General features: G+C 41.3%; 1 protein-coding gene across 1 annotated transcript in view; it reads right to left on the reverse strand.

Moving 5' to 3' along the window:
- Positions 1 to 6,829: 6,829 nt before the first annotated feature.
- Positions 6,830 to 19,860, reverse strand: part of TRPM6 (transient receptor potential cation channel subfamily M member 6) — a 201,257-nt gene continuing 188,226 nt past the window's right edge. Inside the window, exons 41-43 of the mRNA XM_042912014.1 lie at positions 15,786 to 15,837; positions 11,232 to 11,338; positions 6,830 to 8,638 (exon numbers count right to left, since the gene is read on the reverse strand). Coding sequence (XP_042767948.1) covers positions 8,505 to 8,638; positions 11,232 to 11,338; positions 15,786 to 15,837 — 293 coding nt within the window. The 3' untranslated portion in view covers positions 6,830 to 8,504. The remainder of the gene's footprint in view (positions 8,639 to 11,231; positions 11,339 to 15,785; positions 15,838 to 19,860) is intronic.

Genomic DNA, 19,860 nt, shown 5'->3' on the forward strand with positions numbered 1-19,860 from the left:
CAGGCTGATTAAGTTTTTGTAGTTTTCATAGATTCTACTTTTCACTGTAATCTGAGAAACTGGAATGTCATGAGATGCTATCCAATAGTTAGTTGCTGTGTTCACCAAAAAATATTTAATTGTCTAAGAAGGCAAAAAAAAAAAAAAAAAAAAAAAAGAGCATAGTAGAGGCAGAAAATTTCACTGGCATACACAATGCCAGACTTAAAAGAACCCACTCATCATCTTGCACTCACACTGTGATGCTGTCAAAAGGGAGTGGCTTTACCATGGACTCACATAGTCTATAAATGGCCATTAACTGTGCAGGAAAGTTTCCCCCCCTTGAAATGGACAGATGCCGAAGATACAAGGTAACAGTTCCCAGAGGACAGTTTGGATTTTCTCATCTGATGGCCTAAGTTAGGTCCTGACATTCAAATATGCATTTCAGCCTATTCAGGAATGCATGCTTTAGCAATTCTTTTGTTTTTCTGGTTGTTTTTTTTTGTTTGTTTGTTTGTTTCAGGTGTAGAATTTAGTGATTCATCACATACATACAACACCCAGTGCTCATCACAAGTCCCCTCCTTAATACCCATCACCTATTTAACTCATCCCTCCACCCATCTCCCCCCTCCAGTAACCTTCAGTTTGTTCTCTATAGTTAAGATTCTGTTTTATGGTTTGCCTTTTTTTTTTTTCTGCTATGTTCGCCTGGTTTTTTTTTTTTTTTAATGTTTATTTATTTTTGAGAGAGCAAGAGCAACAGGAGGGGCAGGGAGAGAGGGGGACAAAGGATCTAAAGCAGGCTCTGTGCTGACAACGGAGAGCCTGATGTGGGGCTCAAGCTCACGAACCATGAGATCATGACCTGAGCTGAAGTCGGACACCTAACGGACTAAGCCACCCCAGTGCCCCATCTGTTTTGTTTCTTAAATTCTGCAAATGAGTGAAATCATATGATATTTGCCTTTCTCTGACTGACTTATTTCACTTAGTATAATATGCTCTAGCTCCACCCACATCATTGCAAATGGCAAGCTTTCATTCTTTTTGATGCCTGAGTAATACTCCATTGTGTACACATACTACATCTTCTTTATCCATTCATTAGTCATTGCACATTTGGGCTCTTTCCACAATGTGGCTATTGTTGATAGTGCTTCTATAAACATCAGGGTGCATGTATCCCTTCAAATCGGTATTTTTGTATCCTTTGGGTAAATAACTGGTAGCACCTTGCTGGGTCATAAGGTATTTTTAACTTTTTAAGGACCCTCCATACTATTTTCCAGAGTGGCTGCACCAGTTTGCATTCCCACCAACAGCACAAGAGGGTTCCCCTTTTTCCACATCCTTGCCAACATCTGTTATTTCCCGTGTTGTTGACTTTAGCCATTCTGACAGGTGCGAGGTGGTATCTCATAATGATTTTGATCTGTATTTCCCTGATGATGAGTGATGTTGAGCATATTTTCATGTGTCTGTTGGCCATCTGGATGTCTCCTTTGAAAAAATGTCTGTTCACGTCTTCTGCCCATTTCTTAACTGGATTATTTGTTTTTTGGGTGTTGAGTTTGGTAAATTCTTTATAGATTTTGGATACTAATCCTTCATACTATATGTCATTTGCAAATATCTTCTCCCATTCTATAGGCTACCATTTACTTTTATTGTTTCCTTTGATTTGCAGAAGCTTTTTATCCTGAAGAGGCCCCAATAGTTCATTTTTGCTTTTGCTTCCATTGCCTCAGGAGATGTATCTAGTAAGAAGTTGCTAGGGCTGAGGTCAAGGAGGTTGCTGCCTGTGCTTTTGATGGTTTTTTGATGGTTTCCTATCTCACAGTTAGGTCTTTCACCCATTTTGAATTTATTTTTGCATATAAGAAAGTGGTCCAGTTTCATTCTTTTGCATGTTGCTGTCCAGTTTTCTTAACACCATTTATTGAAGAGACTATCATTTTTCCCTTGGATATTGTTTCTTGCTTTGTCAAAGATTAGTTGGCCATATGGTGGTGGGTCCATTTCTGAATTTTCTATTCTGTTCCATTGATCTATGTGTCTGTTTTTGTGCCAGTACCATACTGTCTTCATCACTATAGCTTTCTCGTATAACTTGAGGTCCGAAGTTGTGATGCCTCCAGCTTCACTTTTCTTTTTCAAGATGGCTTTGACTCTTCAGGGTTTTTTATGGTCCCATAAAAATTTTAGGATTGTTTGTTCTAGTTCTGTGAAAAATGCTGGTGGTATTTTGACAGGGATTGTATGAAATGTATAGATTGCTTTGGGTAGTATAGCCATTTTTAACAATATTTGTTCTTCCAATCCATGAGCCCAGGATGATTTTCCTTTTCTTTTTTTAATCTTCAATTTCTTTCATAAGGGTTTTATAGTTTTCAGGCATGCTCTAGTAATTCCAAGTATGCTGGCTAGTATTGCCTAGTCTTCTTTGTTACTGATTTGATCTAGCTTTAACTCCTAGCTCTCCCTTAGGTAGCTGATTTAATTAAGTCACTTAACTTACAACCAGCATTTTCAAATCTTTATAATGGGCATAGCCATCACGCTGGGGTTCAGATAAGTGAAATTGCACATAGTATACATTTAGCACAATGCCTTAAACACAATGAGTGCTCAACACATGTTACCTATAGTAATAGTATTAAAAAGCTATCATTATAATTATTACTGCTCGGCAATAATTATCAGCATTTTGTAAACTCCTTATTTGTCCTGGAGAGCCTTGAAGACAGAAATGGCTCTTATCTAATAAGGCTAACCTCAGTGTCAGGGCATAAGATATGGCAAGGCTCTATAAATATTTCTTGAGTAGGATATACACTGAACAGTGGTACAAAACTAAGGAGTGTACCTCCCCCCACCCATCCCCTAAGATATCCCCAGAAGCCCTTCAGCAGTCATCATCCCATCTCAGGAAGCCCCAGCCCATGTTTGTCTTCGTCTGTCGCATTCATGTGAACTTCCAGAACACACCGCCATCTACTCCCTCAAGAAAACAATTTACAATCCTACCACCATCCATGAGGACTCTCTATGCTCTCCCCCAGCAGATGAATGCATCCAACAATCATCTCTCCTCCTCCTCCTCTTTGTTGTTACCAGTCTCTCTGCTCTTCAAGTCCTTATCTACAAAATTTCGAAAGTAAGTAAGGAGTTCCCAAATATGGTGACAAACTACAATAGTTTTCTAAGGCTGCCATAACAAAGTAGTGCAGACTGGGTGGCTTAAACAAAAGGAACTAATTCCCTCACAGTTCTGGAGGCTGGAAGTCCCAGAGGAAGGTGTTGGCATGTCTAGTTTCCTTTGAGGTACCTCTCCTCGGTTTGCAGGTGGCCACTTTCTCTCTGTGTCTTCACGTGATCTTTCCTGAGTGTGTCCATGCTCTAATCTCCTCTCCTTATAAGGACATCAGTAATACGGATCAGGGTTCACCTTAATGACCTCATTTAACCTGATTACCTCTTTAAAGACCTTATCTCCAAATACAGTCACATTCTGAGGTACTGGGAGTTAGGATTTCAACCCATGAATCTGGGGGGGAGGTGCGAAGGAAGGGAAGGCATATTTTAGCCTATAACACACACTAAGAGTTTCTTTTGGTTACCAAAGCATCCTGAGGCTCTGTAACCTCTTACTTGGTGACCGATAGGGAAACAGAGAAAAAAGACTCGTTAGTAGCTGAAATGCAACCACATGATATCAATGATGATTCCCCCAAATACATGCAAGGAAAGGCAATTGTTATGTCCACATTTGGACAGTCATTAGTCACAGGGTTTCTACCATAATACTTCTAAGGCCTCTGGGATACTGATATAGCAAATGGAATTTCTAAAGTTTCACAATGAAAAAAAATCACTGGGAGAAGATGAGAATTCTAAAAGAGGTTACAGTTGACCTTTGAACAATGCAGAGGGATTGGGAGCGTCAACCCCCCCCCCATAGCTGAAAATCTGTACATAACTTTTAGCCCCCCCAAAACTTAACTACCAATAACCTACCATTGACTAGAAGTCTTACCAATAACATAAACAGTGATTAGCATATATTTTGTATGTTATATGTGTGATGAACTCTGTTTTCACAGCAAAGTAAGCTAGAGAACAGAATATGTTATTAAGAAAATCAAGGGCAATATATCTACAGTACAGTGCTATAAACAATGCGCATATAAGTGGACGCGCGCGGTTCAAACTCGTGTTGTTCAACGGTTGCTAAAAGATGCTGGCAAGCTAGAGGCCAGAATTTTGTTAATAAACAGCCCCCTACAGGCAAAATTTAATCACCATTATTTAAAATTTTTGTAAAACATCAGGCTTTACAAGCATCAAGATTCTAAACCTGCTCTCCTTTTATTCCCCGAAACGTCACCCACGATAGTGCCCAGTTTGGGCTTTACTTGTTCTGGGAGGCTTTCTTTGGGCAGAAGATGGCCAAAGAAATCAGCTGCATAAACCTAAAGTCATCAGAAAACAAAATAAACAGAAGACACTGTGAAATGGTGAACTTCCTGATTTTGAACTATTTAATTAAGCTTCAAAACAATAAGGGAGCAATGAGCTTTTTCCCCTTGGAAAGGGAGAAATAGCAAAGACCACTTTTGTGTTTATACTGAAACAGGTCCACTGAGCATCCTCTGTAAACATTAAATAATGATCACATAATATCAAAAATGAAAAACCCTTATTATTTATTGAACTGGATCCCATGCTCACAAGAAGCCTGTTAAATGAGATACTCAAAGGGCTTGATAAATGCCCTCTCATTATTGTTCACCTTTTTTTTTAAAAAAAAGGTAAGTATCTCATCTCCATTTCAGAGTTAGGGGTTAAGAGAAAGGTTAAACAAATTATACAAAGTTATACCAAAGTCTGCCAACGATACAGACCAAGGGCTGTTACCCCTTGAGGACTGAAAAATCTCGCTTTGAAAAATTAAGCAACTTACTAATTATTTTTAGGAGGGCATTTCACAAAAATATATTTTATATGCACATCATGGTCTAGAAAGAAAAGTCACAAAGTATTAACTGTGCTAAATAAAAAACAAAAAACAAAAAACAAAAAACAAAAAAAACACAACAGTGTGGTTTCCAGAACGCTTTCTATTCTATGTACCCACCCATGTGACTGGAGATTTGAAATGCTATTTAAGCCTCATTTTCCTTCAGAAGCTAACCTCTGTGGAATAAAAGACTGTTAAGGGGGGAAAAAATCTTTTCTGTCATTTGACTTTAACTTATGATAAATTAGCTTCAACTAGTTTCTTAGAAAATTGCCCAAGAAATGACTACAGAAAATTAAATACCAAGACTTCAAAGAGGCGAACACACAGACTTCAAATTCCGACCTCAGAGAATAATCCTCCCTTTCTCATGCTTTGGAGAGATGTGAGTAAAGAAATCGTACTAGGGCATGGTAATGAACCATCTTTCAAATGACTTTTCTATCAATCTTCTTTTCAAAGGGTAATAAAGTGATGATTATTTCTAGGCAGTTTCTGGGAACTTATCATCTCATTTCAATTGTCACCAGTAAAAAGGACTGTACTCTGTATCACAACGGTGATAAGGGCAAGAACTGGTGGAAAATTCAATAGACAAGGTGTAGGTTGTTAAAAGCTATTTCCTGGAAAATTAAAACAGAGAGAGATCAAAAGAATTGTGTTGGGTCTTAAGGAATTGGTAATCATTCCCTTCTAGATTAAAAATGCAAATCTGATTTATTACCTAGTGAATGAAATCCATGATCATTTGCAGGTTTTATTATTTCTTTCAATAAATAATGTCAAAAGCTCATAATGTGTCATGTTTAGTGCTAGATGCTGGTGACCATTGGAGAAAGACAACAAACCATGACAGGGGCTTCTGTGTCATGACTTCTAGAACCTTAGTGATCCATCTCATCTCAAACAGTAACAAACAACCACCAAGAAAATACAATTGTGTTTTAAACATTCGGTGAATGGTTGTTTAGGAAGTCTTAGTCACCTAGAACTTGTTTTGCAAAGCCACAGAAAATAGTAACAGGGTGAGGAACACCCAAAACTATATCTGATCTCATTCCCCCAGAGCACTCAGAGGCTTTAAGATGTCATGGGCAGAAGTCACTCCAGGAACACACAGCCTCGCTGAAAGGAAAACATGTACATAGGGTACCTGCAGGAAGGATTCCTGGGAACCTGGCTGCCTCTCCGATCCCCTGATTCAGATCCCATCTGTGACATGGGCTTTGTGCTCATGTGAGAATTGGGCAGTTCATTTTTCCTCAGTGGTTCCTAACACCAGCCCTAGCCAGGTCTTCTTGCTTTCCCCAATTCTCTTATACAAGTCAGACTTACACCCACTGTCAGATGAAACATGGGACACATCACTGCCTCCAATATTCCCCCCAGGAGTCTTTTTGTTTTTGTTTTTTAGTATTAACCAGAAATCCCAACTTGGTACCAAAGGAAAAAAAAAAAACAGAAAGAAACATGACACATAAAGCTTTTTAAGGGTGAAGAAATGCTCTGTTCATTGCATCCTCGTCACTCACACAGTACAGAGAAGGCACTTAGTAAATATCTGTTGAATAAAACTGACCGAATGAATGAATGAATATCCACCCTTCTGTGATCATGAATCGCTCAAAAGTCATGACTGTCACATCGGTATTTGCATGCAAGCAGTCCTACAGTGATCTTTGCCCAGCATTTCATCTTTTTAAGATATTATTCTGGTGATTTTTCTGAAAAAAAAAAAAAAGGAAGAGAAGGGAAGGGAAGGGAAGGGAAGGAAAGGAAAGAGAAAGGAAGGGAAGGGAAGAAAACGAGAGAGGAGGGGAGGGGAGGGGAGGGAAGGGAAGCGCATAACAGAAATTTGAAATCAAAATGCATTTGTTTTCAAGTTCCATTCCAGATAACAAATATTTGACCAATCAATTAATGCCTGCCTCTTTCCACAGTTGAACACAGCACTGAGGTACTCGTAGATCCCTTACTGATTTTCAGAGTAGGGTAAAGCAGGTAAGCTCTGAAAAAAGCGTGAACATTTTATCCCCATTGACAATCAAGAAACCACCCAATCTCCTGCCCACCGCCACTCTCAAGACCAGAGTAAAATGGGTAGAAATTAGTCCTTCGCAAGCCACACAAGAATCGTGTGTTGTGTCTACAACCCTTGGCAACCTGAATGTGTAGCTCTCCAGCCCTGAATGCCTGGGCAACTTTTCCCCTGAAGCATAACCTAGAAATGCAGGCATGTCACTTAAAAAGCAAACCAGCTAATGTAAGGGCTAGAGATAAAGAGGAGTTGACATTTTCCAAACTCTCCATTCCCTCCTTGTGTAAAAAGCTCATGCTAGTTCTGAGGTGGGGTGACCCCGATCAGTACAACAGAGTGATGGCTGACCCCCCAAAAGTTCTGTGCAGTGCAGTGTCCTGGCAGCCTTCCTTTGAGCCTCTGAAACTGATACCATGTTCTCGGGCCGTACTTGAAATGTACACTATGGCCCTCTATAAGCCACCAGCACTCTGCACTGGGACGAAGCAAACACCTTTGAAATGCGTTTTCAGTCAGAAACATCATCTTTCCCCCGAGGACCTGACAGAGTAACTTAGCCCGTAATATTATATACGAAGCTTTGGAAAAGGGAGTCATGTTTTAGAGGTTGGCTTAGCCAACTCTAACTGACGGTACTCCTGAGCTTAAGGGAAGGGAAGATATTTCTTGGCAATTTCTACTTCTACATATCCCTGTTCCCCTTTAAAAAAAAATGAAGAAGGATGCAGGAGCATTTGTTTTAGATTTCCCTTTTCCTTTCTTTCAGAGGAAACTGAAGTGTCCAGGCATCGTGTGATTCACTGACAAAACCTCAGCCCCATCTAGATTTCACCAGGATCCTAACTTTTTTAACCGGTGAGACTGCGCGGGAGTGTGCTCCAGTCTATGCAAATACACCCATTCCACCGTTTTCCCTGTGGTTGCTCTTTAAAGCCCTACGCTTCAGGAAAGGAGAGAGGAGAAGTCAAATGCCTTTTTAATGTGCGTGTCCCTACAGAAACACAACGTGTGGGTGAGGTAACGAATCGCGGTGGGGGCTAGAGTCGGCATACACAGTGCAGCGAGGAAATAAATTAAATTCATCTCCCTGGTCCTTCAGTGCCCACCGTCCTGCTCCAAGGGTTCTAAGCAACCGGCTAAAGCAATGAGGTATGAAGGAGCAGCATCCCCAGGGGCTCGTCCGAGTGTCTTCCTTCCCAACTACAGGAGGATGAACACGTGCAAAGCACTGCACACACAGGGCAGCATCCGGGGGAGCCCAGCCATCTACACCAATGAGGTCTTGAGGCAGGACAACACTTGAGGCTCGGAAGGCACGTCTCAAGGAGGGCCACGGGGTAAGGCCGTCCTGACAGAGGCTCCGGTGTCATGGATGTTACTCCGGTCGGTCTTTGTTCCCACAGAGTCCACCGAAGGGAGGGCAAGTACTGGTGTCCTCTTGCCTCTCCTTCCCCTTTTTCACAGTCGTGTGAGGTCTTCTGGAGAATTCCCACCCCCTTCCCTCGCCGGAGGCCCCTCGGCTGGTTCTATTTTGGTATCAAGTCCAAAAGTGGAATTTAGCCTTCCAGGGGAATAGTCATTTCTTTTTAAATCTGCAAGGAAAGCAATTAAGACAGTTATAGGGGGACCCTCGAGAAGGTAGCGTTCACACGGATGAATTGAACTTCAGGTCTGGCCACGTGCTCAGAAAGGACCCTGCCTCCTCAGGTCACAGATACGTGAAACTCACCCTCCACCGTGTCCAAACCACCCCCCCTCCCGCCGTGTCCACGTGTCAGTCTAACTCCCCAGTGCTGTCGTAGGTTTGCGTTCACTGGGGCAAGTGAAGAAAGATTTGGTTGCTGGATTCAATATGCAGCACCCTAGAAGGCACGGCCTGGATGGAGTTAAGCGAGGCCAACCTGGAAACAGGGCATTTCCGCTGCTGAAAGGTGTGCAGGACCAGGGAGCTCAGCCAAAAAGGTAGACTCGAGATTTCAGTGCTCAGTGTTCTACGACAGAGCTGTCTGTAGGTTTGAGGCTGCCTGGGAAGGCTTCATCCAGTTACTGGATCCTATGCTCCTTAGAGCCTCCTTCTTCCATTTGAAAAAGAAATTATTGGGGCGCCTGGGTGGCTCAGTCGGTAAAGCGTCCGACTTCGGCTCAGGTCATGATCTCACGGTGTGTGTTCGAGCCCCGCGTCGAGCTCTGTGCTGACAGCTCAGAGCCTGGAGCCTGTTTCCGATTCTGGGTCTCCCTCTCTCTCTGCCCCTCCCCCACTCGTGCTCTGTCTCAAAAATAAACATTAAAAAAAAAAAAAAAGAAAAGGAAATTATCAAAAGAAAGCACTGATAGGAGTGTAATCTCTAGGGAGAAGCTTATGGAGGAGGGTGGGCTTTTGGTGTTTATGTAGCATTTACTGCTGGATTGATTAAGATTAACCTTAAATATGTACTCCTTACTTTCCTTTTTAATGTTATATGGGGATTATCTGGACATAAAATGAATACGTATTTTAGTTTATTGATAACCAGCACTTATGGAACATATGCGTATATTACTTCGATCCTCACATCAATTTTATGAGCTATGTGCTATTATACTCAGTTTGTGGATGAGAAAATCAAGGCCCAAGGTCACATAGTTAGTAAAAAGCATTACTGGGATATGAGCTCAACCTATCTGGCTCTGAATTCTATGCTCTTACATACTATCTTAAATTACTTTTCCTTTAAAAAAAAAAAAAGTAAATCATAATCAAGGCCAAAGAAAAATCACCTGTAATTCTATTTTCCTAACTAAGACTTTTTTATACTCATATTACCAAATGTCTGAATACATGAGGGTACTCCTTATTTCCACTGAAATGTGTTAACTAAGGTTTTGAAAGAAAACAAATATTAAGCCTAGAATTGGAAGAATTACTGAATGACTCAAAACCCACCATGGTGGGTTTAAAAAAAAAACAATCTCAACCTTAATCTTGCAGAAGAGCTAACTGGACTCAAGGACAGAAGCAGTGAGTTATGTCTCCGGTCTCCTGTTCTCTTAGCCGATCAGATGCAGTCCCTGTGTCTGCCAGAGAGAGGAGGCCACTGGGGAGCGTGGCCACCATGCTGTGAACTGATCTCTTTGCTCAAGTCTGCCATGTGGCCGTGAGACAGAATCCCGAGCAGCTACAAGATGAGAGTGAGAGCCCCCCTCTCTGCTGTTCCAGTCTGATCTCTCCCCCGACCCAACCATCCATCACCCCTGGCTGCCAGGCTATTTCCCACTGGAACTAGAAGCCTGATCCCAATCCCAGTCTTCTGCCATGCCATGCCATGCCTACACGAGCTTCTCAACCTCCTACCTCTGTCTCCAACGAGATTACAAGTTGCCCTTCTTTGTTGTAAACTGACACCTACTCCACCCTAAACTACGACGGATGATGATGATCTTTTACCAATTTCCAATTCAGGGCATGCTCACTTATTCTAAGGCAGGAAGGACCACTCCGCTTAAAATATGTGAGATGCCAGTCTAAGGACAAGTTTGGTATGACCTAAGGAAAAGAGGGAACACGCTGAGACAGACATGAAGCATCCCTTCTGAGATCAAAGAAAAGAATTTGACAGAGTAGGACTGCCAGTCTGGAGGACACAGACCTCCTGCTGCTTGCTTTTCTGTTAAGAATATTTTTCTATGGAGACTATGTCAGTTTTGGACAAAGTGTGCCATATTATCAAATCAAATCTTTAAAAATACACATTGCAATATATGTTTAACGTGGCCGGTTTTTGTAGTGAAAAGCACTATTTTAATTGACAGCTGTTGTTTCCCTAGATACTCCACGGTCCTGAGCGTCCAATGGGTAAATAAGGATTGAAATCCTGTGGACACCACACGGGACTCAAAGAGGGAGGGGTCGGGGGAGACCTGCCTCAGTTCAATTTTACCCCAATTAAGTTGGTAAACCTTTCCCCTTGGAGAGACTGTGACAAGTATTGGGCCCAATGTTGTTTTATCACATTTTGGCAGAACCTGAAGTAAATCCCTGTCCTTTTAATCCCTTCAGAGACTTGAAAAATTTGCAGTCAGAAAGTCAGGACTCGACTGTGAATGAGATAAAAATGTGATTGAGATTTTCGACTCCATCCCAGGTTACAAAGGATGTTGTTCTAGGAGAGATTTACTAAGAGAGAAATAGAATTGTTCAGAGCGTACCCGGGAGTTTGAGCTTCCGGCAGCAGGAGTTGCAACGATGTTTTGCAATGAAGTTTCTAATTGCATCTTCCCCTAAATTGGCTGGTCCAAACACCATTCCTCTTGATCTAGAGGAAATATCAGAATATCAATGAGATCACAGTGAAGGAAAAGGGCTCAGCTAGGATTCTCTGAGATACCGAACAGTATCCCGTAGTAACCCAGTAAACTTGAAGGAGCCAACAAAGAATAGAGCACTTTGGGGAAAGCAACAATGTTAGGTTTGCGAATTTAAAATTCAAATGCACTTAAATCTTTGTACCCAACTCCAAGACCTACTGTGAAACTCATTTCAACGCTAATCTGATAGAAGAAGAGTGAATTTTCTATGTACCGCATTAAAACAAAATACAGTCAGACCCTTTTTTAATGCCTATGGGGTGAGAGTGAGTGACATTCGTGACCAAATGTTCTACTCAAATACTCAAAAGGTGAGGTACAAAGTAAAATAAACGTACTATGGGAACACACCTTCTGAAAAGATCCAAAAACATTGTTTCAAACCCAAATGCTTTTCTGAAAATAGTTGGTATCCTCAAAAATAAGTGCCTGACAAGACCCTACTTCCAGCACTCACGGCGCTTCGGACAGATGGATTTTATCCTGCAAACTGCTATAGCTGGGCTCTTTGTGGAAAGACAAGACCACGGGAGGCATTGACTTTGTGGAAGTGAACTACGTACGCTAATTGTAGGTGACAAAATTACAGACAGAACCAGCGTAGATGAGGCACCTTCTGAGTACTCCATAAAGCAGATCCCTGGCAGATTCCAGCCTCAAAGTTTGTCCATGATAAGGTCACAGACAACGATTTCTTTAGGCGGATGCTCTGCACACCGTGAAACAGAGTACACCAGGAGCACATCCAAAGCAACTTTAGGGAAGCTAACACTTTAATGACATGCAGAGTGGAAACGGCACATTTTAAAATCTGAACTCAATTACCACTCTTAAATGCCACGTCTTAAGGAAAAAAGAAAAGCAAACTATCACAAAAGGAAACAATAAACTCCGCTTCTAAGGAATGTGGTTTTTCAAAAAGGGACGTGGTGTAAAAAAACTTTTTTTCCATCTGAGTATTGAAACATTTATCTCAATTTCCACTTCCTTTTGGCAGAACAACAGTAGCTGCTCTGAAGATGTGCCAAGCTCAGAATGAGGGTTGATGTCAGTTTGATCTCAGATTGCCTCGTTGCTCTGAGGCTGGGAGGTGGAGGAAATCTCTTGGGAAGACAACGTGAACAGACACCCAGGATTAACTTTCCTGGTCACTCGATCGCCCTCACAAAGTGCGGCTCTGGTGGTATTTACCCGGCTGCGTAAGCTACCTCTAGTTAACTATTCCTCTTTTTCAGTACATCTGGTGAAATCAAATGTGGGAGAAAAAAAAAAGAAAAAGTAGAATCGCTCGATATTTTGTACCAAATCTCTTACGATGCCAATAGAGTGAAAAATGAAAGTGTTATTTCAGTCATTCCTCGTATATTCTGTCAAGCGGGACCCTGTTGGGAATACTTCATTCTTGGATTCCTTACTGCCATTCCTTTCCTCCCAGTAAAGCAGAACACACCCCGCCCACTTAGGGATATAACATTGATTCTCAGATAAAAGCTTTAAGCTAAACAATTTCCCTCAATGAGCTTTGTGAAAGTTAACGCAAAAGAATCAGAGTTACTCTAAAATGCCTGTATGAGGGGTCTGGCCACTCCCTGTACAGAGGAGAGGGGAAGGGGGTTGTAGAAACATTCACATGCATCTATTGCATGTACACAATCCTACCGCATGCCGACAGCCTTGAGGTCTTGGCAAAGTTTAAAAACAGCAACAACAACAACAACAAACTGTTTTCCAGATCTTTCACAGCCCAGCAAAAGCAAGTGGTAGTTTGGTTCCACAAGTGAGAGAATGCCAATTAGCACCATGTACACACAGATTTAGTAAAGAACATCTAATGACCACCGTCGTCATTTCGGACTTGTCAAACGCCCCAAGCCATCAAGGCAGTGAGTGGAAAACAATCCCTAACTGCCAATGACTGAGGCAGCCTCCAGAGAGGCTTGGTGACCCCCAGGAAGCACACCAAGTGGCCAGACAGGCTTCGGGGGAGAAGCCCCCTGACGGTGCCCTCACATGCACAAGTCTGGCGAAAGAGCAGAGACAAGAGGCACTATAGATTAGAGTAGAAGCCGTACCACAAAAAATCTTCTCCTTTGGTAGAGGGTTTTTCCCTTTCATTGGCCCCTCATCCTCGTAGGCAAGTTAAGCGTCTTCACCAGGCTTTAGCTTTCTCATTTGGGAACGGGAAGGAGGACGCCTACTTCCAAGGTTGTTGTGAAGGGCAAAGCAAGCGTCACGTGAAGGCACTTGCTTCAACAGGCACTTCTCAAACTTCCAGTTACCCCAAATCGCCTGCAGATCTTGTCAAAGTTCAGACTCTGATTCGGTACCTCTAGGGAGGGTCATGAGGGTTTGCATGTCTGACCACCTCCCAGGTGCTGCTGTCACTGGTCTGTGGCAGGTTGGTCACACAAGGCGCTCAAAAACGTGTGCCTCGTTGAACCAATTACACGCGACCTGCCACCACTGTGAGAAAATAGTTACCTTCACCAGGAAAACCCACTGCGCCCAGAATGAAGTAACCCCACCAAACCAGGCAGGCTACAGTGACACCATCCGATCAGTTTCCAAAGTTCCTACCTTCAAGTCATAAACAATAGAGTCTGCCGTAAGACAAGAGGTCCCTACCCTTGGTTGCCCAGCAGAATCACATAGGTGACTTCTCAAAAACTACAAACATCAGGACTCCATCCCCATAAATTTTGATTTGATACTCATTCTGAGAAGCATTTTTTTTTTTTTTTTTTTTTTAGTTTCCTAGGTGACCTTAATAGAAACCGAGACCCCCTGGCCTACAGAATGCAATTAAATACTCAACTGTCAAGTGGGATAATATAAGCTTCTTAAATTCTAGAAGTTGGAAATATTCAGGTCACTTTAAATGACATACATATCAAGGTCAAAAATGTAATAGATGATGAAGTATACATAAACTTGGTTCATTCTTTATGCAAAAAGTTTTTCACTGCAAACTTATCAAGGAAGTACTATGTATAGTACAAGGTCCGTACACTAAACCCTTGGGCACATGGTGCTATGGAAGAAATAATATCCTAAAATAATATCTGCTAAAATAAAAAATAATAAAGCCTTTATCTGTACCCTAAAGGTTACAATATGCATTCTATGCTCAAATATCATAGAAACTGTATGCATAGGAGCATTATGGATGACCTTTATCTTCTCTAACTCACCTAGTCCAAAGAAATAGCTAAAACACTTTTAGATGAACCTCTTGGCATAGATGCCTACACATGAGAATATATTTAGAGTAAATAGTTGAGGGGGAAAAAATAGTGCATTAAAGCAACGAATGTTTACAATATGAGTGTTATGGGAGAGAGGTAAAAATTTCAGGTGTTATTGTATGAAGACTGACCACATAGATCATTTCATATCTAGTTTCTACAACCCTGGGGCCAAGTACAGACATTTAGGACAACTGAGAGGTCAAGCTACCATATGCTAGCAGTTCTCAAAGTGTCGTCTCCAGGCCAGCAGCATCAGAATCGTCTGGAAACTTGTTACCTTATTTGACCTCACCCCAAACCCACTGAATCACAACCAGCTCTCCTGGTGATTGATTGTGAGGGAAGCTCATGTTTGGGAAGCACTGTTGTCGGCCATTTTGATCAGTCCTTAACCATTTTGATCAAAGTCCCTTTGATCACCTTTAACAGAAGAATAAAACCTCAGACCCTCCGCTGCCAAACTTTCCCCAAAGCCTACTTCCGGGATCAAATGCCCATGGGAATTCAAAGGACAGGCAGATGACTCATTCTTCTGTGGAATTTAAACTGCATCCCTGAATTTAGTCAGACAGTCTGATGCTTCATATTTAAGCCCTGTTTTCTTGGCCTCTTGTAGATTTGCTGTGACTGAATAGCACACTCGATGCCTTTCAATTTATAGGCATGTGATCGAAGACGTGAGATGCAGTGACTCCAATGAGAAGACAACAACGAAATCTTTGCTTCTCCTATGACACTAACAGTTTTTGTGTCAAAGCCTATAGAAGCTGAACCTACCCATATTTCTCTTTTGTTTGGGCCACCAGAAAACTCAGAGTTAAATTTGCATTGGTTACGGCATTGGTTTTTATATTTTCCATTTATGTGTATTAACTCCAAATTTCATCTTATTTCCATATGTTCTTTTTGTTCCCATTTCCTAAGTTCTGCCTTAAAAAAAAAAAAAAATCTTATGGTATTAGACAGAGGTCGATATAGATAGATATATATCCAATACAGATATCCAGCTTCTATGAAAACATAAGCTGCCTCAAAATCTTTCTAGGAGCTAGGCAAGAAATATAAATGTTTAAAAATTATTTTGATAAAACCATGTACAACGTGTTAAGTGCGATTTTCAAAATGAGAACATCATAAATTAACTTACTGTTTGTCTTCAGGTTTTATAACAGATGGATCAGTCAAATTTTCCCCAACACCTCCAAAGAAAAAAGAAAATGCATTTAGCAAATGGGGATTTCACTTCCTCAGAAACTCAAGAAAACAATAACCAGAATCTTAATTTCTTTCTTTAAACTTGCATTCACCCTGTAGTAAGTTCGACATTATGTGAATTAAATGTACCATAAAAACTGTCCAGGTGGGCTTGAAAATTTTAGTAAATTCACTGTCTCCCGCAACGCCCTCTGTTATGCTATTATAAACTTTGAGGCCACAAATGAATGTCTCGGCGATGTATTCACAGTTACTGATGGTGGTATCCATCATTCATTTACCATTTGTCTATACTAGACATTCTAATTATATTTTCTCTAATTCTCAGCTACCATAAAGGGAAAGCATGAGCATCCTCACAGCCTCATTTTGCCAATAAGTACATTGATGTTCGAAGACGATGAAGCAATTTGTCAGAGTCTGCACAGTTCACGAGTGATGATGACAGGATTCGAATTGAGCTAAAGCCTGTGTCCCTCACATGAGGCCACGGCCTCTGTAGGTGGAGTCCGTCAGTGCTCGGCAGGGCACCAGGTGCTGTGTGGTTCTGCAGATACAACCACTGTGCCATCAAAGGCACCCGTTAAATGCTATATACGCAGCATTTATATCCAGGAGAATATACATGCTCCCAAATTCTTGATCTGGATGCTGGTTACACATATGTCTCAGTTGTGAAAATTCCTTGAAAGATATGCTTATGTCGTGTGCATTTTTCTGAAATGGTTTTCTCCAGTAAAATTTACTTTTTAATTACTTTTTTAAAAATTGACACCAAAGCATAAAAGGATAGCGTAAGTGTAATTTCGTGCTAACACTGATCAAAATGGCAATTGACACTCAGAGTGACTCTGTTACAAAATGGGTGAGGGGGTGCCTGGGTGGCTCAGATGGTTAAGTGTCCAACTTCGGCTCAGGTCGTGATCTCGTGGTTCGTGGGTTCAAGCCCCATGTCGGGCTCTGTGCTGACAGCCCGGAGCCTGGAACCTGCTTCAGATTCTGTGCCTCCCTCTCTCTCTACCCCTCCCCCGCTCACACTCTGTCTCTCTCTCTCTCTCTCTCTCAAAATAATAAACATTAAAAAAAATTTTTTAAAGGGTGAGGGAGATGTTTCTGATGGTAGTAATATCTGCCATGCTGGGTATGTTTTACCATATGTTAAATCTTTCACAAGGAAATGTAACCCTTATAGTTTATAGCTCTTTCCTCCAAGAAACTGACTTCCTTAGGAAAATAACCTGTTTTTGGAGTTTCCAAGCATTTTTGTGTCAGGACCCTCTTTGCCAGACTGGGGAAACAAAACGGATCCCCTTCTCAGAATAACGTTTTAAAATGCATAATTTAAATACATAAGATTGCAGAGGAAACCAATGATACTGAAATACAGTCATCAAAATATGTTTAAATTATACTGCAGTACATGTGCTTCTTTATTAACACATTAAATAACAGAATCTAGTGCAAGTCTATAACTACCGTAACATCAAGTAATACATAGTATAACAGTGTTTTGAGATATCTGCCAACATCATAAAGTGCTATGTTAATATCGGTAATTGCGATTGCAAACAGTCATGGGTACTCCTAATACCACTGTGGTTTGTGGTCTCCATTATAATCAAAGGAAATGATGAATTTCAGCTGTAGGTTAGTGAAAATAATAGTGTAATTTGTTGTCTCATCAGAGTTCACAGACCCTCTGAATTTTCTTTAAGAGCCTCTGGCTTAGAATCTCTTTGTACACTGGTTTTGTACAGGGAAAGTAACAGTAAGGCTGAAACTCAGGCTCAAGGGGAAGTGTGTAAAATGTGATTTGCTCGGTCTTTGTTCTTTTTAAAGAAAAAGTCACAGGAAGCTCTTTATACCTTTTCTTATTATAGATACAAGAACGAACAGCCTAGAGAGGCCCTGCTTTTCTAATGATGTAGTACCTCAACAGAACAACAGACAGAAAGTGCGAATACCATCAACAGAGACTAAAGGCTACAGATCCTTTTCATGTTTAAGCTCAGACCTAACTTTAAGCCGGAACCTTTCTAGCAATGACGAAATCTTTAGGCTGATGGCTGAGGAAACTGTAAATTTAAGCTGGGAATATGCAGAGTACTTAAAGAGGTCATATAGATGGGAGAAAAGGAGGTTTATAGGGGAGAAAACGTCTTATCAAAATCACATCAGCTCCAGTTTACTTTAAACCTTGTTGCGTGTTAGATAGGCAGGAGTCAAAGGGATTGGGTCCCACTCATGGGCTCTGTCGTCTTCTAGTTATGTGACCTGAACACCTTCTCTAATCTCTCTGAATCTCAATGTTCTCATCTGAAAGTGTGCGGAATAATGGGCCTCATCTTATACACTTACTGAGGATTCAGTAAACTATTGTATACAAGCTGCTTAGCAAAGTGACCCAGAGAAAGCTAAAACATGCCAACTGCTATTTTTATTATCTTTTTTCTATCAAGACCTCTTGTGAAGTAAAACTGTATTTTCTTACCACTGGTAAAATCATGTTCTGATGATCTCATTTACCTAATGAGTAAATCCCACAAGGAGAATGAGAGTGGAATTTCCACAAACCTTTATATCCCTAAATCCAGTCTGATGATTCAAAGTGTAACTACTAAATACATACTTTGGGGCCTTCCAATGGCAGAAGGAACGTTCTAGTGAGTGAGAAAATATGGAAGAAAACTAGCCATTTCAACGTCCAAAAATCCCAATCGCACGTGTTTACCGAACTTCAATAGGGTAAATGCCCATGTGCACGTAGTACGCAGCATGGCCTTGTGAGAAACCCAGACACGTACATTCTGATCCCAACCACGTTGGGATACATTGGTGAGCTTCTACATCTTGGAAATAAGTTACCTTCTTTGTAACAGCAGGATTCATTATGACAGTGTTAATGCAAATGCTTACTCTGGAAAGTGCTTTGCTGAATATAAAAACCTATACTTCCAAAGTTCTTTGAAAAATATAATGAGTTTTTAAAAAAAGAATGCTCTAGACCACTGTAATTTGAAGTATCATTGTTTTTCATTGCTATTGCTGGGGATTAAATGTTGGATTTCACATCTAATGATGATGAGGCAGGCCTTCATATGTAGGATTTTTAAATGGAAAGAAACTGGAAAACTACAGTATAATTGCAAGTGATCAGAAATTGGTCAAGCCTTGGGCCACCTGGGTGGCTCAGTCGGCTGGCCGTCTGACTTTGGCTCAGGACATGATCTCACGGTTCATGAGTTTGAGCTCCACATTGGGCTCACTGCTATCAAACCTATCAGCACAGAGCCAGCTTCAGATCCTCTGTCTCCCTCTCTCTTTCCCTCCTCTGCTTGCACTCTCCCAAAAATAAATAAATATTAGAAGGAAAGAAAGAAAGAAAGAAAGAAAGAAAGAAAGAAAGAAAGAAAGAAAAAGAAATTGGTCAAGCCTTTCCTTAGAGTTCAGCATCCAAGCCCAGTGTGGCAACTCCTGGGTTAGTGATTGGCACTCCTTTGGAAGAAAGTAGAAAAGAGAAGAGAAAAAGAAAAAGAAAAACTGCCAGAGTGTTCCTCATTCCTTCTTTCTCCCAAAGCAATAGGGAGTCACAGCAAGCTGATGACAATTCACTTCCATTTAAAAAAATGTTTTTATGTTTATTTATTTTTGAAACAGAGAAACAGAGCATGAGTGGGGAAAGGGCAGAGAGAGAGGGAGACACAGAACCCGAAGCAGACTCCAGGCTCTGAGCTGTCCGCTCGAGCCCACCAATCATGAGATCATGACCTGAGCCGAAGTCAGACACTTAACCAGCTGAGCCACCCAGACACCCTGATTCGCTTCCATTTTAAAAAGCCAAACAGAGATTTGGAGTGCCTGGGTAGCTCAGTCGGTTAAGTGTCCGAATCTTGATTTTCGGCTCAGGTCATGATCTCACGGCTGGTGAGTCATTGGGCTCCATGCTAACAGCACAGAGCCTGCTTGGGATTCTCTGTCTCTGCACACACACTCATGCATACACTCTC

This window comes from Panthera leo, chromosome D4, assembly GCF_018350215.1.
Source record: "Panthera leo isolate Ple1 chromosome D4, P.leo_Ple1_pat1.1, whole genome shotgun sequence".
Lineage (NCBI taxonomy): Eukaryota > Metazoa > Chordata > Mammalia > Carnivora > Felidae > Panthera > Panthera leo.